This window comes from Mizuhopecten yessoensis, unplaced genomic scaffold, assembly GCF_002113885.1.
Source record: "Mizuhopecten yessoensis strain PY_sf001 unplaced genomic scaffold, ASM211388v2 scaffold1591, whole genome shotgun sequence".
Classification (NCBI taxonomy): Eukaryota; Metazoa; Mollusca; class Bivalvia; order Pectinida; family Pectinidae; genus Mizuhopecten; species Mizuhopecten yessoensis.
Window position 1 is genome coordinate 430015 of NW_018404123.1, and position 27696 is coordinate 457710.

General features: G+C 35.4%; 1 protein-coding gene across 1 annotated transcript in view; it reads right to left on the bottom strand.

Moving 5' to 3' along the window:
- Nucleotides 1–346: 346 nt before the first annotated feature.
- LOC110465673 (protein cycle-like) overlaps nucleotides 347–27696 on the bottom strand; it is a 32056-nt gene continuing 4706 nt past the window's right edge. Inside the window, exons 3-18 of the mRNA XM_021521641.1 lie at nucleotides 26386–26421; nucleotides 25684–25841; nucleotides 21628–21707; nucleotides 21230–21322; nucleotides 20748–20865; nucleotides 19416–19583; nucleotides 18017–18263; nucleotides 17495–17601; nucleotides 16157–16307; nucleotides 15637–15734; nucleotides 15358–15475; nucleotides 14076–14148; nucleotides 13431–13479; nucleotides 12147–12287; nucleotides 3127–9125; nucleotides 347–2608 (exon numbers count right to left, since the gene is read on the bottom strand). Coding sequence (XP_021377316.1) covers nucleotides 8923–9125; nucleotides 12147–12287; nucleotides 13431–13479; nucleotides 14076–14148; nucleotides 15358–15475; nucleotides 15637–15734; nucleotides 16157–16307; nucleotides 17495–17601; nucleotides 18017–18263; nucleotides 19416–19583; nucleotides 20748–20865; nucleotides 21230–21322; nucleotides 21628–21707; nucleotides 25684–25841; nucleotides 26386–26421 — 1840 coding nt within the window. The 3' untranslated portion in view covers nucleotides 347–2608; nucleotides 3127–8922. The remainder of the gene's footprint in view (nucleotides 2609–3126; nucleotides 9126–12146; nucleotides 12288–13430; nucleotides 13480–14075; nucleotides 14149–15357; nucleotides 15476–15636; nucleotides 15735–16156; nucleotides 16308–17494; nucleotides 17602–18016; nucleotides 18264–19415; nucleotides 19584–20747; nucleotides 20866–21229; nucleotides 21323–21627; nucleotides 21708–25683; nucleotides 25842–26385; nucleotides 26422–27696) is intronic.

A 27696-nucleotide genomic window follows, 5' to 3' on the forward strand; every position in this document is an offset into this window, starting at 1 on the left:
AAAGCAAAGAAATCAATGATGCCATTTTCTATTTTTGTGACTATGAAAGTACACTGCAGTCTCAGCATTAAAAGCCGATTGCTGACAACGAAATCTGCTATTCATCAAGTCGGAGCTGGCTATTTTATTTTAGAATATGTATAGGTCAACCTATATTATCAGAATCGACCACCTGTTTCTAAGCTTGAAGACTCCATTACACTGAAATGTGAAACAATTATCATCATACCAATTACATAACACTGCAGTGATATTACTGTAACACACTCCAGTCATAAGACAAAATATTACATAATTATATAACATTGGAACTATGTGATAAATAAAACAAGAACACAAAAATATACAGACTTGTGCAGCTGTCAACTGCATGTTTATTATCACTGGAGTTAAATACACAATCCAAACTGCCACAAAGCAGTAACCTTGGTAAATAATAGATAAACAAAATTCAACAGGGATAGTTCATAACATTCTCTTCAACTTAAAATAATCAAGCCTAACCTATATTCATAATCTACAACGGTCCATGCCTGATTGATGACCTCCGTGACCTGCACAGATTTTGGAATCTCCTGCATTTGCATTGCTTATCCAAACAATGAAAACGGTTTACAGTAGCTTCAAGCGTAGCCGAAACCGACATCGATTTTATGGACAACTCGTTCACATTTTACACCTCTGTGTGCATACGCTTCACTGGTCATTTGTCTGATGAAGGTGACAGTTTACATATCGTACTAGTCATCGCAACGTCACATAGAACAATTTATTAGTTGCGTAAAAAGAACTTCTCATAATACATACTTACCAACCTGAAGAAAATGTTTAGAAAAATTTTTGTTTAAAGTAGCATTTTTGGCTGGATTGCAACACAATCAGGGCTCATAGATTGGCGATTCCCGTCCGTCTGTCTGTCCGTCCGTCTGTCTGCACTAAGGTTAAGAAGAATGGTTAAGCTCAGTTTCCATGTTATTAATTATCCCACATCAACTAAACTTGCATGGCTTATGTATCGAAGGATGTTAATCACATGCGATGCTTCGGATGCTGCTTCTGACCTACATTTTCAGCTTGACTGACCAGGTCAATAACCAAGCAACTACTTGTCCTACACCAACTAAACTTGCATGGCTTATGTATCTTAAAGGATGCTTATCACATGTGATGCTTTACCTGAAAATGTACTGTAGCAATCCGGCAATATCGCCATTGGCAGTTTCTTGTTTAAGCTTTGAATATTACAATATTCCCTAGAAAAGACAAAGTAGGAAATTTAAAGGAAATCTAAAATAATTTAAATGCTATGCAGTTGATATGGATGAACGTTAAATTTATTGAAATGACCTGCAATTAGTTCGTTTGACTTGCATTTTGACTGTATGACCCTCATTTCATTGACGAGAACTTGGCAGGCATGACAGTCATTGAAATTTTTGTTTTCAAAGTAGAATATTTGGAAATTCATTGATAAATTGCCTGAAGTATATAGTCTAGGGAACTGTCAAAAGTTGGATATTTCATTGGTTTTTTTTAACATGCACAACTCGTATTCCATGTCTTTAAAAGTAAAATATTTCTGTGTAGCCATTTTTTATATTAACTTACAAGTATATGCTATTAACTCTTTCAGTACCACAAAGGCCATAAGACATCAACAAAACTATGGCATCAATTAAATAGTTTGTACAGAAAGAGTTAAGGCACAGATAATAAAAGTGAAACGATAAAGAAAAAAATCTGAATTCTGAACTAAACCACAAAAGCTTACCTGAAACCTAACCCAATCAGAACCCCTCCTTAAATACCAGACTCCTCCTAATAGCCACCCCCCTCTCTTTCAATGTACTTACCCAATCAGAACCCCTCCTTAAATACAAGACTCCCCCTAATAGACACTCCCCTCTCTTTCAATGTACTTACCCAATCAGAACCCCTCCTTAAATACCAGACTCCCCCTAATAGCCACCCCCCTCTCTTTCAATGTACTTACCCAATCAGACCCCCTCCTTAAATACCAGTCTCTCCCTAATAGCCACCCTCCTCTCTTTCAATGTGCTTACCCAATCAGAACCCCTCCTTAAATACCAGACTCCTCCTAATAGCCACCCCCCACTCTTTCAATGTACTTACCCAATCAGAACCCCTCCTTAAATCCCAGACTCTCCCTAATAGCCACCCTCCTCTCTTTCAATGTACTAACCCACTCAGAACCCCTCCTTAAATATCGGACTCCCTCTAATAGCCACCTCCCTCTCTTTCAATGTACTGACCCAATCAGAACCCTTCCTTAAATACCAGACTCCCCCTACTAACCACCCCCCTCTCTTCCAATGTACTAACCCACTCAGAACCCCTCCTTAAATATCGGACTCCCTCTAATAGCCCCCCCCCTCTCTTTCAATGTACTTACCCAATCAGAACCCCTCCTTAAATCCCAGACTCTCCCTAATAGCCACCCTCCTCTCTTTCAATGTACTTACCCAATCAGACCCCCTCCTTAAATACCAGTCTCTCCCTAATAGCCACCCTCCTCTCTTTCAATACCAGACTCCCCCTAATAGCCAACCTCCTCTCTTTCAATACCAGACTCTCCCTAATAGCCAACCTCCTCTCTTTCAATACCAGACTCCCCCTAATAAGACTCCCCCTAATAGACACTCCCCTCTCTTTCAATGTACTTACCCAATCAGAACCCCTCCTTAAATACCAGCCTCTCCCTAATAGCCTCCCTCCTCTCTTTCAATGTGCTTACCCAATCAGAACCCCTCCTTAAATACAAAACTCCCCCTAATAGCCACCCTCCTCTCTTTCAATGTACTAACCCAATCAGAACCCCTCCTTAAATATCGGACTCCCTCTAATAGCCACCCCCCTCTCTTTCAATGTACTGACCCAATCAGAACCCCTCCTTCAATACCAGACTCCCTCTAATAGCCCCCCTCCCCACCTCTTTTTCATTGTACTAACCCAATCAGAACCCCTCCATCAATACCAGACTCCCTCTAATAGCCACCCCCCTCTCTTTCAATGTACTTACCCAATCAGAACCCTTCTTTCAATACCAGACTCTCCCTAATAGCCACCCTCTTCTCTTTCAATACCAGACTCCCCCTAATAGCCAACCTCCTCTCTTTCAATACCAGACTCTCCCTAATAGCCACCCTCCTCTCTTTCAATACCGGACTCCCCCTTATAGCCACCCTCCTCTCTTTCAATGTACTGGACTTGGCAAATTAGTTTTAGTCACCTCGTCTTCAATGAACCATCCCCCACCCCCTATTAAAATTAAAATAAAACAGATCAATGCAGATTATATTTTAAATGACATGTGGAGCTTCATACAGCATGGTATCGCAGTTTGGGTTGGAATGAAAATAAATCTGAAAACAAAACTCATGGTAAATGAAAAAAATATTAAAGAATCTGGGTATATCAAATTTTACTGAATGAAATTACTTCATTCAATACAACACTGATTTATAAAGTTTATTGAGGAAAAAATCAGGTATTATAGAGATATTAAATTTCATTTAACTACAGGCATAATTTTATTCAATAATATATTAACAACTGCAACATAAATTTCAGAACTAATTAATAAACAATTCATAAATAAAACAAATATTTTACTATCTTTTTAACATATATAACAAGCCCTAAAAGTGTCTAAAAGTGTACAAATTAGAAAACTAGCAAGCGTCATAAATTAAAGTAGGAAACAAAAAATTGTCCCCCCAAAGAAAACTACCCCAGTAATAAATAAGTTAAAATAATTAATGTTCTAGCAATGTACAACATTGCAGACTTATTTTATTTTGTATTTAAAAAACAAATCCTCTGTCGAATATCAACAACTTTTAGTTCCTCTGCATCATTGACAAAACTCTATACATCTTCTTGGAATGTTCTTGAAATTCACAATACTTTGCCACTCCACATTCTGATTTCAAGATAAATTCAAAATCAATTGAACAGTTTTATGAAATAAAAAAATAAATAAATCCTCTTTGTTTTTTCAATTATTCCTTAACATTAGACAATTTTAGAACCCCACTATGTATTGCTACTGTACCTATTTAGTACATGTATTTAAAAAGTCTTCAATGTGCATTAGATTTTATTGAGTGATATTGTATGTAGAATTTGAGTAGTCTTTCCAGGGCAAGTGGCCCATAGAGTCAATGCTTAGCCAAGATGCTATGACATGAAGTGACAAGGAGAACTGACCAAGAGTCAGTGACTGCCCTGTGGAAGATGCCAGTCTTCCACAGGTTAAGTACTTCCTAGCATTACCAGTTTGTATATTGGACGATTGCCACAGTCAGGTTAGGGTGTCTTGTTGTCCATGTAATTTGATGTTGTCATGAATTAGGATTTCAGGCCCAGTTGTTCAAATGGTGATTAGCTTAATCAGTGATTAGCGCAAATTTAAGTTTTGGTGTATCTTTAAAACACTGAGTTAAAATTTTCCAGATAGCTTATATTACATCAGAGTAAAGTACATGCAAAACGTATAGGCTTTACTTTGTATAATGACTAAATTATTAGAGATTGAAAAATGTCGTTAAACAATGATTAATCTAATCACCTTTTGAACAAGGATATACTGTACATGATGGTAAAGTACAGCAGACAATGGTACGGCTGTATTATACTGGAGATGTACACAAGGCGCATAATGGTACTGATTGTACATTTGGTTTCCTTGAGGGCATGTAAACCTTACAATATATATTTTTCAATACGGTCAATTACTTTTTCATTTTTTACAAGTGATTAATCTGAAAATTATTATCTTCTGGAAATATCAACTCCATTAATAATGAGACAAAGATGTGCGAGAAACCCGTGGTCCCTTTATGCCTCCAGACAAAATCTGGTATCAAAAATGAACAAAGAACCTTACTCTATACATTGTTGGGCACTCCACCTTTACAGGTACTCACAACATTTGATAAAGGTAGGGTATCTTACATCAGATAATGCTCCAGACAAAGTGACAATGGTAAACAAAGGGCAATAACTGTACATGTAGTGGGCCAAAAAGTTAGATTTTTTTTCATTCCATTATACCAAGAATACTCAAACACAAAATTTGACAAATTAAGCAGAAAGAGTATGTTGGATACACTCTGGACAAAATGAAACACTGACTGACTGACAGTGGAATAACATACATACTGCAAACACTGACTGACTGACAGTGGAATAACATACATACTGCAAACGGTTGAACCTAAAGACCCCTCCAACAGTACCAGACAAAAACTGATTTCTGTCACAGTTGAAAAAACATCCATTTAATCGTAAATACAAGCATACATGAGTGAATAAAACCGGTAGGCACAACTTGCTAGAAACTAACATGCAAAATCAAAGTGATTTGAAGTTATCAAACAATCATTCTTCATTCTTCATACCATGTTCGTTGTAAATCATATTTTACTTTGCCATCTGGTAATTCACAAATCTACATAAATCACCCGAAATGTACAATAGGACAAAAGGTAAAACAGGCCTTGATCAAAATGGCCTAAATCTACGAAAAAGTTTTTAATTAAAATCGTTGTCTGTATTATCATGAATAATATGTAACAATTTATAAATATATATAGATATATATGTACACTATACCTTCATTTGCTTTTTACTAAAAGCCTAAAAGCATGCTTTTTATGATATTACAGTCAGTTTATCTTCCCATTATCAATATAAACAGAAGGTGCCCAGTGTTGTTCAAAATAAAGGTTTGCATTTGGGGCATTCTGAAATGAATTCCAGTGTTACTGAAGAAAAGGATAGATAAGCAGTACAATTTGTATCCTGGCATTGTTCATTGGTGACACTTGATGACACGCCAGCACTTTTTCGGGTCTTTCTTACAATTCCCAGGTACAAGTTTTGGGAAATAGGGGTCAAAATATTCTGTATTTAGTGTACGATTACCTTGATATGTCATCAAATTTAAAACAAAATTGAAACATATTTAAATAAATTGGTAAACTGCTTAAGATAAACTGATACCGACACAAAATTTAAAACAGTCCTGCTTGTAAGGAAGTCTGTTGTGCAGTAATTACATAGTAATCTGTATAGCATGAACAGTCTTCTGTACAATCACACAGTTGAACAGAAAACCTTGTTAGATAGTGCCGCCATCTGTCCAGTAAAACCCAGCTACTATCTAGAGGTTTGTCAATACATCAAAAGAGAGAAATGTAAAGAAACAGTAAGGTAAAAGATATTTGGGACCTTGAAATACGGTATAATTGGAACTTTTCACGTAGTAAAATACTCGCCCATCAACGGTAATAAATACATTTGCCCAGTCCTAACTTTCCATTTTAATGTGGAAATACATGTATAATAAACTGTGTGGAGCAGTAATATTGGCCGTCATGAATAAATGAGCTCACGTTACAGTAGGTTTGACAGACTTTAATGGACAATATTTGTGTCAAATTCAGTGTTTCATTTACCCAAAGAATTTCAGACTCAATTTATTTTTTGGATGGGTGGTGGGGTCACAAGTGTGAGTTAAGGAGATAGTCTCTTACTACAAACAACACAATAATGGAAAAAGATATCTCACTAAAGACTTACTGATGTACTTACATTGTATCAACAGAAAAAATGGAATTTTGTGACAAATGTACTAATGATGGTTTACAGTCCACTGAGAAGAACATGGTTTGGAAAATGCACACTTCAGAAACTTGCTCTAAAGTTGATAAAACATAACTAACATCCTGAGTATCAAAATCACTGTCCCTCCTTCATTGGGACTTGGGTAAAAAATTCAGGTAAAAACATTTTTTATACATGCAAGTTCATTAAAAACAACCTCGTTAAGCCAATGTTCTACAAGCATGGGGTTCGGAAAAATAATATCAGGGTAAAAATTTCTTCTACATTAATTTTTTTATTCAATTGGAATACCCAATACTAAATATATGTTACATATATTATCTGATATGAAGAAAAATTCTATTTTGCACTATATAGCTTAAGGCAAATTTTGGTTAAAACAATACATTATCCCTGTTTTCATTAACAAGAGGCCAAGTGGCCTAAAAGCTCACCTGGTCTTAAACTTTTGATTTAAACTGCTGTGGGTCAAATATGGTATATGCACAGTCATCAAAAGAGTACAACAAATGTAAGTGAGAACAAACAAAAATGACTAAACTCAGGAATCATCTGCCCCAGTTTGGCCATACTTTCTTCTTATAAACTGTTGATGGAGGGTAGGGGCATCCTACATTAAATGATAACTTACACCAAATTAAATGAAAAAAATCACTTTCTTTATTTAATTTCTGCAGGGGATAATAATCTAAAATAATGTTTATTTCAACACTTAAGATTGTTGAGTCTCTTAAGTCTATGAGGATGCACTAGACCAAATTTGGTTAAATCCCCTTGTTATGGTATAGATGAAGTTTTTGAAGATTTACCAAATTTCCCCTATTGAGCACTACCCCCTACCTCATGTGATTACACCTTCTAGTTTATATAATGTGGAGTTCCTTTGCCCCAGTGATGCTCCAGATAAATTTTGCCTAAAATCTCTTATCCATACCATATATGTGTTATTTTAATGACCAAATTTAGTAGAAATCCTCTTGGCCGTTCTATAGAAGTGTTTTTTTTTCTATTTTAAAGATGACAACAGATGCTGTGGCATGGCATAAGCTCACTTGGCCCTTAATTAAGGCTAAGTGAACCATAATTTAATCAGATTGCACACTTGATTAGCACAGAATCACATTAAAGAATTAATACAATAATTCTACACTGTTTCTCTATATTTACTTAGTTACAGTAAAATACTCATCTCCATGTCCTCATTTAGCTTAAGGCAGCTTTTCGATTAAAACATCTTGATCTTTTTGATACAAAAATACATACAAAGTAACAGGAGTACATAGGACGACAATATAAACACAAGGGGATCACCATATCCAGTGGTTTGCATAAAACTGGTCAAATGGAGTATTCTTGTTTTGGAATTCTATATCATATTTCACACACAAAAATATTCATTTACTGATTACAATATTTGAGCTGTCAGTGTCATATATATATATTAATATATATAAATAAATTGCCACCTCCAACAGTAGCCAAAACAACAACTATCACGAAACTATAGCCATCAGAACTCCACATCATGTAACAAACAATAAACAACAGGGTTAGGAGATTGTCCTTGACAAATTGATTCAACCCTTATCATCACAGTATCTTTAAAGCTTATTATTACAAACAATGACAACAAAGATATCTTTGAGCACCTTCTTCCTCCATGGAAATTAGGGAATCATCTTCCAGATGTCTCTTTTCCATTTTGGTCATCCTTTCCCACATCCGTCATAATAATGTTGGGTTCAAATGCACTTTATAAACTAATATAAAACCTTTCAGGTAAATCACTTATTTAACTAATATCACAATTTTCTTTATCTTAATGTTCCCGAAAATCATCTCTAGTGTAGGCCATGGGATTTCTCTGACAGACACAAGGTAACACTGCCCTGCCTCTTCTGTAACTGAACAGAGATGTATTTCCTGGAGCACATTGGGAACCTTGGCCAATAAACTAGCCAAGGCAATGAAATGTTGTCTTCTGGAGCAAGGCCCTCATGTTATCAATACTGTACTAAGATATGAAGAAAGAACAACAAACTTACAAATTTCTCCATCTTGTAAATTGACAAATGTCATTGTCCATGGAAATGTAATTATTAATTCCCATAACAGAAATATTTTTTCAGGGCAAAGATCATATATTTTAACCTCTCCGGTACTCAGAAGGAAGTTGTTGTTGGGAGCAAGGTGATACAGCTTGGCCCCTCTTATATTTTGAAGGGTGTGGTTTTGTGGAGCAAAGCATGTAGAACCTTGCCCCCTGTACAATCATAGTGGCCAAGGGATGTCGTTGAAGTCTATAGGTCCACCCAGGCCTGCGTCAGCCTCCAAAAGGCTCACAATAATGGACATTGCTGCCTCGTCATTGCCATCAGAGCCATCCATGTCCTCTATTGCCTGTTGTTCTGCAATCACATTCTCTATCAAGCTGGACTCGGACATCCAACAGGATGGTATATTGGTGCTCGGTGCTGTGGACAGAAAACACATTAACATACAAAGTCTGCAAAATATACATGTATGAATGAAATCCCACTATTTACATCAGAGTGAAACAAGAAGGGCCTACTATAAAAATTGATTTTCATTTTTTGGTGGTCCCTGATTTTCACGGATTTGCTGAAATGGTTAATCTTTTCACAGGATCAATTCCTTGATAATTTGAGGTTTTATTGCATTGGCTCAATGCTATTGTAAGGGTGGATTAAATGCCTACTAATTTTGCGACTTGTATTTTTCACAGAAAAATCTGTCCAGCCATATTCAAGAAAATTAAACCCCAGAAAAAAATACTTTTACAGCACCGTTTTCAATTTGGCCAGTGAATTGTGTCACCTGTCTGCAAGGCTAGGTGCATCAACATTACCTTTCTAAAATATCTCTACAAGTCTTATGTCAATGTTGAGGTCAGTTTTAAACATGAACGGAATCTGTTTAATCTATAATGTTACAATGAAAGCATGTTTTTTTCTGTAACGTTTTGCTGAGACTTGCCCAATATAAAACAAAGAAAGCAGAGGCTCACATGGATACCCCACCACACATCCAGAAATCTACCAAAAGTGGTCAAATGCAGTCTTTAACCCTTTCACCTTGACCACTGACCACCAACATTTAATCACGTATAGAATTCAATGTTACCGAACTATCAATGAGACATGAACTAAATCTTCTGAGGGGTTCATGGGATACCACTTCAAAAGAGGTAATATTTGGTCATAGGCCTTTTAACCTTGACTGATGACACCAAAATTTGATAAAATGTAAATGTTGTATAATGGAGATTTAAACTAAATCTGCTAAGGGTTCACAAGACATCTTGTACAAAAGCAATAATGACAATTGACCAAAATCTAATCAGGTGTAGAAGTCAATGTTACCATATTATGCAGTAACTATACACTCAATCTGTAGACAGTTTCATACGAGATATCCATATTTGCTGACTTTTTGAAATTTCCATGGTGAAGATTAAATAAAATGCGAGTATGTACACCCTAGGGGGGAAATAACACTTTTAAATGACATCTTTTGGGCTGTTCTTTCAAATACAAAAAAATTATAAGATTTTAGAAATAGGAATAGTTTAGCAAATGCACAGGTTGAAAATGCACAATTTTAGGGTCAAAAATCAGGAGCCCCCTCCAAAAGTTTGTTTACTACAGACATAAGGATGGATGCACAGATGTACATACTTACAATGTCATTACTATATATACATTTCTTAACTTTAGAGGGTAGGGGAGGGTTGGGCTAAACATTTCTACAAGAAAGTCTCTGAGCATAAACTATGACCATGATCAGGAGGTTTAACAGTGATGTGGATGCTTGGTATATTGTAATTGCAAACAGACTCTGACCATGACCTGTGTATACAGTTGGTTTGGTTTGTTTGTGTTTTTACGTCCTATTAACAGCTATGGTCATTTAAGGACGTGCCAGGTTTTGATGATGGAGGTCTTGAACCTGTGACCCAGTGGTGGAGGGCTAGTGGTAGCAGAATGTCAGACACCTTAACCATTTGGCCACCGCGGCCCCTCTGTATACAGTAAAAAGTTCTGTAATTCTGTGCATTTGTTCTTGAGAAATTAAACTTTCCAAACTTGTTTATGATCAATTACATAGCTTGGTTCAGTTTAGTTTAATTTTGTTTAACGTCCTATCAACAGCTAAGGTTATTTAAGGACGTGCCTCCATGTGTGTAGTGTATGTGTGCTTGCCTGTGTGTATCCAGGTGACAGGGTATGTTAGTGTGATAGCGCGGATCTGATTTTATAGTGCTATCTCACTGAAATACCATGCAGAAGGCACCCAGTACATCATTCCGCCCGCTCACATTATACTGACAACGGGTGAACCAGTTGTTGCCATTACCCTTAATGCTGAACATGAAGCAGGGAATAACAACTACTATAAAAAAGTCCTTTAATTACATAGCACCATCATTTTTACTCCTAACTATTCTATAACACTGACATGGATACTTACTAGCGACCTTGACTTTAAATTAGTTTTTTAAAGCCATAGCTAATATAAGCACAACTGTATACATTTGCTCTATTTTTTCCACAGAGAGATAAATGATTTTGGAAGACCACCATCATTCACAATCAGGATTATCCCCCTTGGTACAGAGAACAGAGAAGACAAACAAACATTGATTATGAAATTTATACATTTGATACAAAAAAAAGGTTGTTATATAGCAAAGACTGTGACGTTGACCTGGATACTCACCAGTAAAATTGATATTTATAAATCAACTGGATCTGTGTATTTACCAGTGTCCTTGAATTGATTCATAACACAAACTTGGATATTGACCTAGATCCATACCCATTAACTTTCAAAATCTGTCGGATATTCTCACCATGACCTAAATACTTACCACTGACTGTAACATAAAGTAAATACTGTCATCATGACCTAGATACTTACCATTGACTGTGACATAAAATAAATACTGTCACCATGACCTAGATACTTACCAATGACGGCAAATACTGTCACCATGACTTAGATACTTACCAATGACGGCAAATACTGTCACCATGACTTAGATACTTACCAATGACGGCAAATACTGTCACCATGACCTAGATACTTACCCCTGACTGTGACATCAAGTTAATAATGTCACCATGACCTAGATATTTACCACTGACTGTGGCATCAAGTTAATACTGTCGCCATGACCTAGATACTTACCCCTGACTGTGACATCAAGTTAATAATGTCACCATGACCTAGATATTTACCACTGCCTGTGACATCAAGTTAATACTGTCACCATGACCTAGATACTTACCACTGACTGTAAATACTGTCACCATGACTTAGATACTTACCACTGATTCGACATAAAATAAATACTGTCACCATGACCTAGATACTTACCACTGACTGTGACATAAAATAAATACTGTCACCATGACCTAGATACTTACTGTGGACATTCACTATATAAAACAGACTGTGACCTAAATACTTACTGGTAGACTTGATAGACAGGCCATTGAGGGGTGCAGGGCATGTGGCTGTGGATGTGATGAGAAGATTGGATGATCCTGAAGGGAGGTGGGGGGATGAGGCCGATGATCCTGAAGGGAGGTGGGTTGATGAGGCCGATGATACTGTAACACATATAATGGTATCTTCACAAATACGTCAAAACAGAACTAGTTCACATCGTAACAAATTTGTGCAATATTACAAGTTTATTAGTTATATCTTTTTGTCAACCTAATTAGGTAAATTGACATAAATCAACATTAAAGACACTTTATCCATTTAACTACTAGTCATGTATTATGATATTATATTCATCCCCTCCAAAAAAAAATTAAGTTACAGATTATATTTTCTCCTATTGGTTTCATTTCATTTTGAAACAAGAGGCCCATGGGCCTTAACGGTCACCTGAGTCCTACAATATTTATTTTTGTTGTTGAAATATGTACCAATTTGAGTAAAAAATAGTATAATGTTAACTTAACTTTGTCAGGACCATGAGCTGATCATTCCTAGACCAATTTTAAGTGAGATCGGCCTATTAGAACTTAGTAGCAAAATAGCGGCCATGGCAGCCAAATTGTATTTCTGATTGACCCGAAAAATAACAACACTTTGTCAGGACCATGATTCGATCATTCCTACAAAGTTTCAGTTCAATCGGCCAAGTAGATCTTTACTTTAAGTTTGAAATAGTTTACCAAAATGGCAGCTGTGGTGGCCATATTGGATTTCTGATCGACCTGAAAAATAACAACACTTTGTCAGGACCATGAGTCAATCATTCCTACAAAGTTTCAGTTCAATCGGCCTAGCAGAACTTGACTTTAAGTTTGAAATATGTTTTCAAAATGGTGGCCGTGGCGGCCATATTGGATTTATGATTGACCTGAAAAATAACAACACTTTGTCAGGACCATGAGTCGATCATTCCTACAAACTTTAAGTTCAATCGGTCCAGCAGAACTTGACTTTAAGTTTGAAATAGGTTTTCAAAATGGCGGCCGTGGTGGCCATATTGGATTTCTGATCGACCCAAAAAATAACAACACTTTGTCAGGACCATGAGGCGATCATTCCTACCAACTTTCAGTTCAATCGGCCCAGCAGAACTTGACTTTAAGTTTGAAATGTAAAATGTTAACGGACGACGGACGACGGACGACGACGGACGAAAACGGATAGCAATAGGTCACTTGAGCTAAAGCTCAGGTGACCTAAAAAACCCACAACACAACAAAAGTAAATAAAATGTTCGTTCCTACCTGATGTAGTGGTCACAAACTGCGTTCTGGTTGTTGTACTATTGACAAGCTGGGAAAAGACGAAGGACATTGTGTTATATAAGAGGCTACTAACATTTTATTGCCAAGGATAAACTCAGAATCTTGGGCAAGGTAGTGGAATTTGAAGCCAATTAGAAACCCCATGGGGACCTAGATTCCTACTATTCATAGATCATGGAGTGTTGCTGTTATGTTGGTTCCTTGTTCCTTACTTCTCTACTTCAATAGGTATCAAGGGGATCACTCAACCCAAAATTACAACATGTTTTTTTCAGATGCTTGTTCTATGCTAGATTTCCAAATCACTCTCAAATTTTAGCATGCACATCTGGGGACAGAGAAGATTCAGCATACTTTATCATGATCCCTTCAGTATCTCCAAAAAAAAAGGAGGCCTGTCTCAAGTTATCATTTTTCTGATTCGCCAAAAATTCAGACAGACACAACAGGGGATCATTTACATTTTTCTTATTCGCCAAAAATTTACACCATGTTTCTTTATGAAACTTCCATAGGTTGTGAGGAATAATAACAAATGTATTCACAGAACGAGAGTATCCCTATTATTGACAGTACATTTAGTATTATATAGGATGATAGTTACTATATGTAAAATATACTTACAGATTCGGGAGAGGGAGTGCCAACAGGATTGGTACTGTCTGCTAAGGCGGTAGATGTGTTACTGCTCTGGCCACTGTAACATCAAATCACATTATCATATCACATCTTTGTGCAAAAAATGATAACATAATGTGTCTCTAGAATATTGTTAACACACAGACTTAATGCTGAGATGCCTGATGTATTGTCACAAGGAATCAAACATTATACAAACAAGTTGACTGAAGAAGTGTAGAAGACAAACACACATGAATACTTAACCATGTGAAAATAATCTGTTGTAGCATTTTTCTCAGGATTGTTTATTCACTGTGGAATCTATTTTTTCAGTATAGCATGCTGTAGTAGTGCTGTGTCAGACTGTTTTATTTCACAACAAGAAGCTGTGCTCAGAATAAATTCAAAGTTCAACCTTTTTAAGTGAATTAAAATAAAAGCTTTTTATAACAATATTGTAAAAAGTATTTGCTCGATCTCCAATCTAATTAAAATTATATCTTCACATCGCTCCCGTTTACTGATATGTCGCGTTAAAGATCTAACAACATCCCATAGAGGGTCATGTTCAGGCGACCTTTGCATTAACCAATCAGATGAGAGCTTACGCATTTCTGTAAGTGATGATGTAATGATTTCGGAACACACTTGCTATGATAAAAGACCGAGAGGTGTCAAATGAGCATCGAAAATGGCGGCGCCCATGACACCACGCCGTGTCTATCTACAAGACAACGTTTGTACAATTTGTGGATTTTGCTTTGAAATAAGAGAGACTTCCTCTTCTGGTGATGTTGTCGTTAAAAAGTTTAACAACCTGAAACTAAAATTAACCTATGACAGGCTTCGCAATATTCAAACTATCACTGGACCAGACGAAAAAGTGGATTTTGGGCTACGAGGTGTCTGCATTAAATGCTACAGGTCCTGCTTTCTGATTGGTTGAATGAAAGAGTTATGTTGCGTTTTGATTGGCTTGTTATAAATGCGATAATGCATTCATGTTGACCTCTGACGTGACCCTCTACGGGATGTTGTTAGATCTTCAACGCGACATATCAGTAAACGGGAGCGATGTGAAGATATAATTTTAATAAGATTGCTCGATCTCCTTTCATACAGGAAAAAATAAGCATGACAGTATATGAAGGGATTATTGTTCAGTATTCCATTGACATGATCATCTACCTAATTGTGCTAAATAATAAAGTCACGCATTAAAATGTTAAGGTTTCAATGTCTACAAGACAATCAAACAAGAAGAATTCATTGTTAAACACCATACCGTTGTAATTCCAGAATTTCCTCCGCTATCTGCCTGCCAATGCGACCAGCCCCCAAACGTGTTCCACCAGCCACTCCTGGCACATTTACTCGCCCACGATCAGGCTGACTTTGAATTTCTGAGGAAGAAGATAGGATGAATATCAACAACCATATAAGCATATGCACTCAAAGATAAATTGTAGTTTTTTTATTTACGGTAGATAAAAGAAGGAATTGTTAAACCTAAGATAGCAATGTGCCACTTGATTACACCTCTAACACAGGGACACAGCCTTACCTGATTCGTTGTCTTCGTAATTATTGTCTTCGCTGTCAAAACCTATCCCAGAGCTCACAGTGCTCATTTCCTGTCCTGAGCTGCTCACTTCCTGTGAACTGTGAACACAAGAATAAACATCAGAATAGACATTCAAAAGCGACCACGATGCAAATATTTTTCTTTCCGAAGAATTCAGCACCTCTATCTCCTTTAAATTCAACAAAATTAAATAAGACGTGATAAGAAATTAAATGATTACCAATTGCCATTCATTGATATCAAATACATAACAACATGTTATTTAAAAGATCGTACCAACATGCCAATGTATGCATATATTTTTGATATCTCAATGTTTTAAGGACCAGAGGTGACCCTTGGAATGATTCTCTTCAACAGAGGGAAACAAGTTGGCCTAAATGCTGAAAGTAAAATAATCCTGACCCTATCAGATAACCTGCAGGGTTCAAATATATAAGGTGACCTAGGTAAGTGAAGACCTGGTGGAAAGAACTTTTCTATGTTCAACCATACTCACGGTATGATAGTGTTTGTAGACACAATGTATTCGACTTCCTTAGTCCAAGGGTTCTGAAAACTGAAGATACGAGATCGCAGATGTATAAAGGACCCATCCTTAATTTTGAACCGGTACACGCATGTCTCCACCTTCTCCTTTGACTTCAGCACTGCAATATTAGATTATGGAAAGTAATGACCACTAGTTTCAGAGCCAAAATGACAGTCTGATAATTATAGTCTACTGTAACATACATTCCTACAGTATATGTTAATTGTTTCTACTGTAACATACATACATACCTACAGTATATGTTAATTGTTGCTACTGTAACATACATTCCAACAGTATATGTTAATTGTTACTACTGTAACATACATTCCAACAGTATATGTTAATTGTTGCTACTGTAACATACATTCATTCCTACAGTATATTTTAATTGTTTCCACTGTAACATCCATAACTTCTTACAGTATATGTTAATTGTTACTACTGTAACATACATCCATTCCTACAGTATATGTTAATTGATTCTACTGTAACATACCTTCCTACAGTATATGTTAATTGTTACTACTGTAACATACATTCCAACAGTATATGTTAATTGTTGCTACTGTAACATACATTCCAACAGTATATGTTAATTGCTTCTACTGTAACATACCTTCCTACAGTATATGTTTATTGTTTCTACTGTAACATACATTCCAACAGTATATGTTAATTGTTGCTACTGTAACATACATTCCAACAGTATATGTTAATTGTTGCTACTGTAACATACATTCCAACAGTATATGTTAATTGCTTCTACTGTAACATACATTCCAACAGTATATGTTAATTGTTGCTACTGTAACATACATTCATTCCTACAGTATAGGTTAATTGTTTCTACACTGTAAAACACTAAAATTCCTACATGTTAATTGTGTCTCCACTGTAAAACACATAACTTCCTACATGTTAATTGTGTCTCCACTGTAAAACACTAAACTTCCTCCATGTTAATTGTTTCTCCCTTGTAAAACACTAAACTTCCCACATTATAAGTGTTTCTCCACTGTAAAACGCTAAACTTCCTACATGTTAATTGTTTCTCCACTGTAAAACACATAACTTCCTACATGTTAATTGTTTCTCCAAACACTTACCTAGGTACTTTCATAAATGTAAATGATTTTATGTCACTTCAGTAAAATGGAGTTTCTCTTGAATGAGACTACATGTACATTTCACTTACAAGTTATCGTAAGAAATACGTTTTACGTTCTAAAATTGGAAGTGAGCTAAATAGATACCAAAAAAATATAGATAAAATGATCCTCCTTTCTTTGAGCATCATTGTACCTTTCCTGTGTGTTTCAGCCATCTCCATGACATCATCCTGGTGATAATACTCGTACACTGATGTGCCCAACAGCTCCTGAGGAAGGTACCCTAGCAAGATGGTGGCCCTACATTAAAACAACATTATAGGGTGTTATTTCAAAAACTGCGGATAAAGAAAATTCCAGCGTATTTTTTACATTTTGAGGACTTGGATGAAAGATATTTCCATTCTAAGGAAAAAATTGAAGACTTTGCAGTGTCTTTTCAGCAGCTGGGAAAAAGTGTCAACGATTTGGCAAATCTGTGTTCAATTAAATAGTAGGGTTAAATTTCAGTAAGAGACTTAAGAGTTCAGTTTTTACCACGTTGGTGTATTGAAAACCCAACTCTGCAAAATCTAGTCAATCTGTTAAGCTCAAGTGATAGTACACTGCTTACAAAATTAATGTATGATTATTTGAGGTCAAAATGTTTGTGTGAAAATAAATCATTGTTTTTGTTCTTATTGTTACATTTGAGAAGGGTAATGGCAGAACTTACCCCTGGTCAATGTAGGAGAACTTGCCATCTATGCTGTGTTTGGAGATGTATTCTATGGGTCGGACGTTGATCTTGTCGTTGGTGGAGATCTGTAACTGGTCGAGGGATGACTTCACCTGACACACGGCCACCAGACAGCTGAGGTTACAGTTGTCGTCAGCCTCATCTGTCTCACCAATGTCAACTTTGGATGTGGACCACGACTTTAGGTATCCCGCACAGTGTATCAAAATGTACGACTTCCGGTCTATATACGACAATATTGAAATTAATCTTCAAAATTAACTTTGTATCGTAAAAAAAGTGCAAAATTGACTATTATTGGTCCATCTTAACATGGTTCATATTTTTTTTAGACAATAAATATTTTCCTCATCAGATCCTCCAAAAGTAACAATATCTTTACATGTTATGTAATAAGACAAACTGCCGAGACAACAAAAGACGTATACTCACCTATCAGCACATTGGAGTTTAAATAAACGTTAAACACTCTACACTTAACGACCAATCAGGTCTGATCTTTATCTTAACTCGTTCACCCCTGAAATTTCATAATGACCTATTCCAACCATTGAATTGAAAGAGTTCAAATGTGTCTTCAGGGGTAAATGAGCTAAACATCAGTGTTAATTGATTACAAGAGGCCCAAGAGGGCCTGTATCATAGCAAAATATTCTCATTAAATATTATGTTGCACTAAAAATATTTCCCTGGCAAACTTTGTTGGCTTCATCTGTTGAAACTACCAGCAAAATATTATTATAAGATTCTATGCTTTTTGATTCTTCAGAAGTTGCTTGACATATTTTTCCCTGTGACCTTGTAAGTAGGTTAATGTCATTTTCCTTCTCAAATTGGTTAGCTCTATTCCAAAAGCTACCAGCCAAATCTTATGAATCCATTCCTTTTAGTTCTTAAGAACAAATCCATTAAAATGTTGTTGACCTCTGTGACCTCTAAAATAGGTTGAGGTCATTTTCATTCGCAAAATTTGGTGAGCTCTATCCCAGAAAGTCACCAGCCAAATAATAAGATTTTATGCCTTTCAGTTCTTCAGAAGAAGTTGTTCTAAGCGTTAGTCATATCTGACTCCTGTGACCTTGAAAGTAGGTCAAGGTCACTTTCATTCGCAAACTTTGCTGGGCTCTTTCCCAGGAAATAACCAGCCAAATATTAAGGTTCTATAACTTCCAGTTGTTCAGAAGAAGTTGTTTGAAGTTCGGGCAGGTGAGCTAATAAGGTTAATGACAAACAGATTTACATGTGTGTGTTGCTATTTTAAAACAGCTTGGAGGAAAGAATGAATGCAAATTATGTGACAGAGGAGTTTATTTTAAAATAGAGCTGGAAGTTATGCAAGAACGATGTAACAGTTTTCTTGGTTACAATCATTTACCTGATTTTTTCCGCCTGTGACAGAAATCAATGTCATCCTTTTCTGATTTAATTGAGGTCATGTCCCGGTTGCCACACTTCATCTGACAGAAAAAAGCTCTTCGGGCCCCGGAACACAAATGGGTAGGTGTTGGTCGGTGGGTAAACTCAGTCTTCACCGGCAACATTGCTGAAAATAACAGACAATATGACATCAAGTAAGTAATCTTGAATGAAATCTTAACATACAGTACAAAATACCTTAATAGAAGTATTGAATCGTTTTCAATTCTATTTCTGAAGTAATATGAATATAAATGCCAACAATTCTACATGTAATCTGAAGTTTGTAGACTAAGTATAATATGTCCTGAAGTTTGTAGACTAAGTATAATATGTCATGAAGTTTGCAGACTAAGTATAATATGTCCTGAAGTTTGTAGACTAAGTATAATATGTCCTGAAGTTTGTAGACTAAGTATAATATGTCCTGAAGTTTGTAGACTAAGTATAATATGTCCTGAAGTTTGTAGACTAAGTATAATATGTCCTGAAGTTTGTAGACTAAGTATAATATGTCCTGAAGTTTGTAGACTAAGTATAATATGTCCTGAAGTTTGTAGACTAAGTATAATATGTCCTGAAGTTTGTAGACTAAGTATAATATGTCCTGAAGTTTGTAGACTAAGTATAATATGTCCTGAAGTTTGTAGACTAAGTATAATATGTCCTGAAGTTTGTAGACTAAGTATAATATGTCCTGAAGTTTGTAGACTAAGTATAATATGTCCTGAAGTTTGTAGACTAAGTATAATATGTCCTGAAGTTTGTAGACTAAGTATAATATGTCCTGAAGTTTGTAGACTAAGTATAATATGTCCTGAAGTTTGTAGACTAAGTATAATATGTCCTGAAGTTTGTAGACTAAGTATAATATGTCCTGAAGTTTGTAGACTAAGTATAATATGTCCTGAAGTTTGTAGACTAAGTATAATATGTCCTGAAGTTTGTAGACTAAGTATAATATGTCCTGAAGTTTGTAGACTAAGTATAATATGTCCTGAAGTTTGTAGACTAAGTATAATATGTCCTGAAGTTTGTAGACTAAGTATAATATGTCCTGAAGTTTGTAGACTAAGTATAATATGTCCTGAAGTTTGTAGACTAAGTATAATATGTCCTGAAGTTTGTAGACTAAGTATAATATGTCCTGAAGTTTGTAGACTAAGTATAATATGTCCTGAAGTTTGTAGACTAAGTATAATATGACCTGAAGTTTGTAGACTAAGTATAATATGTCCTGTAGTTGATCTATTTAATGTTTTCTTTAGATAAATGGCTGTCGTGACCATACTTCTGGCATCAATGAGTCGTTCCCGTGGAGACCCGTCAGATGACGACAACTGTTCCTTCACCTTGCTGATGTCTCGAGGGTGTAGGTAGTCAAACAAGCTCTGTCCTATCAAGTCATTCTGTGATAAAGACACGTATCCTTAGAATGATTTGATCCATTTTTACCTCACTAACCAGTTAAACCAAGAGTTTATGAATCATCCCTATTTTAATCTCTTATTATCATTTCAGTTCCTTAACTAAAATACATGCATTATCATAATACATTGCAATTGGATACTGAAAATCAAGGTCTTAAGAATATAAAACTTCATCTTTCAATTATCTATCAGCTGTTCTCTAAAGATGTTTAAATAATGTTATTTAATTCAAATTTTGAGAAATTTAATATCTCACTTAGAACATTCAAACACAAAATGGGGGATGGGGTGGGATGTGGTGGTGGGGGGATGGATATGTTACAAACGGACAAAATAATCATACCCTTGAGTAGCAGAGGACATTTTTCACCGACTCAGACACGTAAAGGATTCTAGCACGGTCACAGCTCACCACAAGTAGAAAGCCCTCTGCAGCCTACAAAGAGGTCAACACTTGTATAATACATTCCTCCACAATCTCCTATTGTTAACTTCTTACTTCATGTTAGGGATATTCAGTAAATGCATTTTTTTATTCTTTTTACTGCGACTTAAACTTATATTTGGTCTAGATCTATGATTTTTCTACTTTGATGAAATATCCATGCATTTACGGGAAATTCAGGCAATCTTAACTTTAAAGGCTACCACTACATGTACAGAGCATGAACACAGTGTACTTATATGTACTACCAAGTATTTTGATAGGTTTTAATGGAACTCCGAAATGGCTATTTTTACCTTCAAAATTAGATGTTTCATTTCATCTTCGGAAAGAAAAGATGGTCGTGATGTTTTCTCTGAACAGACACTGGCTGATCCTGCAAATTTCAAATGATACAGTGTTAATATAAATCAATGTAAGTACAACAGACCTAGGGACAATGAAAGAGTTTGAACTTCTCAAATTTGAATTTGCATGTTGGCTAGAATTTTAATGAAATCAAGTTTCACTGAATTCAATGTCAGACAGCTTTGGAGTGATAGTGTAAAGGAGGGGCATAGCTCTTTTTCAAAAAGAAAAAAGAAAATTACATTTGAATTCTAAATACTGATCAGGTGTACACAGTTTCACTGAAATCACTCCAACAGTAATTGTTGCGATAAGTTTTTGGAAATAAAGGTGCATAACTCTTTTTAAAAGGGTGGAAACTAAAACTTGAGAGCAGGTGCACAAGTCCAAACATAAATTTCCTTATTTGTTAAGCAAGGATTACAAGCAGCCATTGGTTATTGGTTAATCTCCTCTGATCACATACATTGTGTACCAGTAAACATTGTGTACCAGTAAACATTATGTACCAGTAAACATTGTGTACCAGTTAACATTATGTACCAGTAAACATTGGGTACCAGTAAACATTATGTACCAGTAAACATTGTGTACCAGTAAACATTTTGTACCAGTAAACAGTGTGTACCAATAAACATTGTGTACCAGTAAGCATTGTGTACCAGTAAACATAATGTACCAGTAAACATTATGTAGCAGTAGACATTGTGTACCAGTAAACATTATGTACCAGTAAACATTGTGTATCAGTAAACATTATGTACCAGTAAACATTGTGTAGCAGTTAACATTGTGTACCAGTAAACATTATGTACCAGTAAACATTGTGTAGCAGTTAACATTGTGTACCAGTAAACATTACGTACCAGTAAACATTGTGTACCATTAAACATTGTGTACCAGTAAACATTGTGTACCAGTAAACAATGCATACCAGTTAACATTATGTACCAGTAAACATTGTGTATCAGTAAACATTATGTACCAGTAAACATTGTGTATCAGTAAACATTGTGTATCAGTAAACATTATGTACCAGTAAGCATTGTGTACCAATAAACATTATGTACCAGTAAACATTGTGTACCAGTAAACATTGTGTATCAGTAAACATTGTGTATCAGTTAACATTGTGTATCAGTTAACATTGTGTATCAGTTAACATTGTGTACCAGTAAACATTGTGTACCAGGAAACATTAGGTACCAGTAAACATTGTGTACCAGTAAACATTATGTACTAGTAAACATTGTGTACCATTAAACATTGTGTACCAGTACACATTGTGTACCAGTAAACATTGTGTACCAGTAGACATTGTGTATCAGTAAACATTATGTACCAGTTAACATTGTGTATCAGTAAACATTGTGTACCAGTAAACATTGTGTAACAGTAAACATTGTGTACCAGTAAACATTGTGTAACAGGAAACATTGTGTACCAGTAAACATTGTGTATCAGTAAACATTGTGTACCAATAAAACATTGTGTAACAGTATATAATGTGTACCAGTAAACCTTGTGTACCAGTAAATATTGTGTAACAGTAAACATTGTGTAGCAGTTAACATTGTGTAGCAGTTAACATTGTGTACCAGTAAACATTATGTACCAGTAAAACTTGTGTACCATTAAACATTGTGTACCAGTAAACATTGTGTACCATTAAACATTGTGTACCAGTACACATTGTGTACCAGTAAACATTATGTACCAGTAAACATTGTGTAGCAGTAAACATTGTGTACCAGTAAACATTGTGTATTAGTAAACATTGTGTATCAGTAAACAGTGTGTGTATCAGTAAACATTGTGTACCAGTAGACATTGTGTCCCAGTAAACATTATGTACCAGTAAGCATTGTGTACCAATAAACATTATGTACCAGTAAAACTTGTGTACCATTAAACATTGTGTACAAGTAAACATTGTGTACCATTAAACATTGTGTACCAGTACACATTGTGTATCAGTAAACATTGTGTACCAGTACACATTGTGTATCAGTAAACATTGTGTACCAGTAGACAGGGTGTACCAGTAAACATTGTGTATCATTAAACATTGTGTATCAGTAAACATTTTGTATCAGTAAACATTGTGTATTAGTAAACATTGTGTATCAGTAAACAGTGTGTGTATCAGTAAACATTGTGTACCAGTAGACAGGGTGTACCAGTAAACATTGTGTATCATTAAACATTGTGTATCAGTAAACATTGTGTACCACTAAACAATGCATACCAGTTAACATTATGTACCAGTAAACATTATGTATCAGTAAACATTATGTACCAGTAAACATTGTGTAGCAGTTAACAATGTGTACCAGTAAACATTATGTACCAGTAAAACTTGTGTACCATTAAACATTGTGTACAAGTAAACATTGTGTACCATTAAACATTGTGTACCAGTACACATTGTGTATCAGTAAACATTGTGTACCAGTAGTAAACATTGTGTATCAGTAAACATTGTGTATCAGTAAACATTGTGTACCAGTAAACATTGTGTACCATTAAACATTTATGTACCAGTAAACATTGTGTACCAGTAAACATTGTGTAACAGGAAACATTGTGTACCAGTAAACATTGTGTATCAGTTAACATTGTGTTCCAGTAAACATTATGTACCAGTAAACATTGTGTATCATTAAACATTGTGTATCAGTAAACATTGTGTATTAGTAAACATTGTGTATCAGTAAACAGTGTGTGTATCAGTAAACATTGTGTACCAGTAGACAGGGTGTACCAGTAAACATTGTGTATCATTAAACATTGTGTACCATTAAACATTGTGTACCAGTACAGATTGTGTACCAGTAAACATTGTGTACCAGTAGACATGGTGTACCAGTAAACATTGTGTATCATTAAACATTGTGTATCAGTAAACATTGTGTATCAGTAAACATTGTGTATTAGTAAACATTGTGTATCAGTAAGCATTGTGTACCAGTAAACATTGTGTACCAGTAAACATTGTGTATTAGTAAACATTGTGTATCAGTAAACATTATGTACCAGTAAACATTGTGTATCAGTAAACATTGTGTACCAGTAGTAAACATTGTGTATCAGTAAACATTGTGTATTAGTAAACATTGTGTATCAGTAGACATTATGTACCAGTAAGCATTGTGTACCAGTAAACATTGTGTACCATTAAACATTGTGTACTAGTAAACATTGTGTACCAGTAAACATTGTGTATACATTGTGTATCAGTAAACATTATGTACCAGTAAACATTGTGTACCATTAAACATTGTGTACTAGTAAACATTGTGTACCAGTAAACATTGTGTATCAGTAAACATTGTGTACCAGTAAACATTGTGTATCAGTAAACATTGTGTACCCTATGTACCAGTAAACATTGTGTACCAGTAAACAGTGTGTACCAATAAACATTGTGTATTAGTAAACATTGTGTATCAGTAAACATTATGTACCAGTAAGCATTGTGTACCAGTAAACAAGATGTACCAGTAAACATTGTGTATTAGTAAACATTGTGTATCAGTAAACAGTGTGTACCAGTAAACATTGTGTACCAGTAAACATTATGTACCAGTAAACATTGTGTAGCAGTTAACATTGTGTACCAGTAAACATTATGTACCAGTAAACATTGTGTATCATTAAACATTGTGTACCAGTAAACATTGTGTACCAGTAAACAATGCATACCAGTTAACATTATGTACCAGTAAACATTGTGTATCAGTAAACATTGTGTATCAGTAAACATTGTGTACCAGTAAACATTGTGTACCAGTAAACATTGTGTATCAGTAAACATTGTGTACCAGTAAACATTGTGTATCAGTAATCATTGTGTACCAGCAAACATTGTGTACCAGTAAACATTGTGTACCAGTAAACATTATGTGGATGGATTTCCATCTTGAAGATAAATCTATTGTACAATTGATAGGTTTTTCAACAACATGTATGTGTATAGTTCAGCTAGAAATTCAATATTTCACCTCGTAGTGACTTTAAATGTTGAACAGCCATCCGTAACACTGTCAATTTGTCTAGCTTTCGGCTCATGGAACTACACATCGGTAAAAGGGAAGACAACTCAATAATGTAAGTGTTCATCTTGTCCCGTCTCCGCTTCTCAATTTCACTGTGGTTCTGTCTGTAACCAGCACAAATGACAACAACAAATAAAACACCATGGTGGTATGGCATTAAGGCAGCAAGGGGTTAAAGCATCATTTTGTTAAAATTTCAGAACGATCCATCCATAAATATTTCATACACTAAAGTCAAACACTATATCCAAGTAAGAGACAATGTATTAGGTGATTGTTCAATATCAAACAGCCATACAAGGCTTAAATAACCATATTTTAATATCCCATACCCTAGTATTTATTGGTATTGACATATTGAAGAATATGTTGCAAGGCACTAGTCACTCAGTATATATATCTTCAGGATCGAATTGTATCAAGATTTATAAATAAGCCTAGGGTGGAGCCAACGCAGCAGTACATATATATATATGTAGAACAATCGTATGTGCCCACATAGGGCATGTTTTCATACACAGACACCCTGGGCTTATAGGATAAGATTTTTTTTTACAAATTCACATTTCACATTGCTGTCAAAAGGCTTATGAAACTTGATATAAATTACTACAAAAAGATATTTATTATTTAAGAGTGCTTGCTTACCTGTCACCAGAGTTTGAGACGGAATCAAAAGACATCCTGAATTAGAACAAAGTGATATATTACATGCTATTACATTCTAGTCCAAACTATAATTATAAGGACAGACATGTACAACACCATACCAATATTGACAATAAGGTATATAAAAGTACCTAGTGATGAAGAATAGAGTACTGTATATCATTAAATATTTTACGATTACAGTATATCAATATTTAACACGAATGCTAAAGCACATGTGAAATATCAGTATATTCTGCCACAGAAGTAAAATATAAATGGTAACAAGAGGCCCAAGAGGGCCTGTATCGCTCACCTGAATATTCAAGCAGTCATAGCAAAATATTCTCATTAAATATTATATTGCACTAAAAATATTTCCCTCGCAAACTTTGTATCTGTTGAAACTACCAGCAAAATATTATTATAAGATTCTATGCTTTTTGATTCTTCTTCATAAGTTGCTTGACATATTTTTCCCTGTGATCTTGTCAGTAGGTCAATGTCATATTCCTTCTCAAATCGGTTAGCTCTATTCCAACAAGAGGCCCATGGGCCTTAACGGTCACCTGAGTCTATAGTATTTATTTTTGTTGTTGAAATATGTACCAATTTGAGTAAAAAATAGTATAATGTTAACTTAACTTTGTCAGGACCATGAGCTGATCATTCCTAGACCAATTTTAAGTGAGATCGGCCTATTAGAACTTAGTAGCAAAATAGCGGCCATGGCAGCCAAATTGTATTTCTGATTGACCCGAAAAATAACAACACTTTGTCAGGACCATGATTCGATCATTCCTACAAAGTTTCAGTTCAATCGGCCAAGTAGATCTTTACTTTAAGTTTGAAATAGTTTACCAAAATGGCAGCTGTGGTGGCCATATTGGATTTCTGATCGACCTGAAAAATAACAACACTTTGTCAGGACCATGAGTCAATCATTCCTACAAAGTTTCAGTTCAATCGGCCTAGCAGAACTTGACTTTAAGTTTGAAATATGTTTTCAAAATGGTGGCCGTGGCGGCCATATTGGATTTATGATTGACCTGAAAAATAACAACACTTTGTCAGGACCATGAGTCGATCATTCCTACAAACTTTAAGTTCAATCGGTCCAGCAGAACTTGACTTTAAGTTTGAAATAGGTTTTCAAAATGGCGGCCGTGGTGGCCATATTGGATTTCTGATCGACCCAAAAAATAACAACACTTTGTCAGGACCATGAGGCGATCATTCCTACCAACTTTCAGTTCAATCGGTCCAGCAGAACTTGACTTTAAGTTTGAAATAGGTTTTCAAAATGGTGGC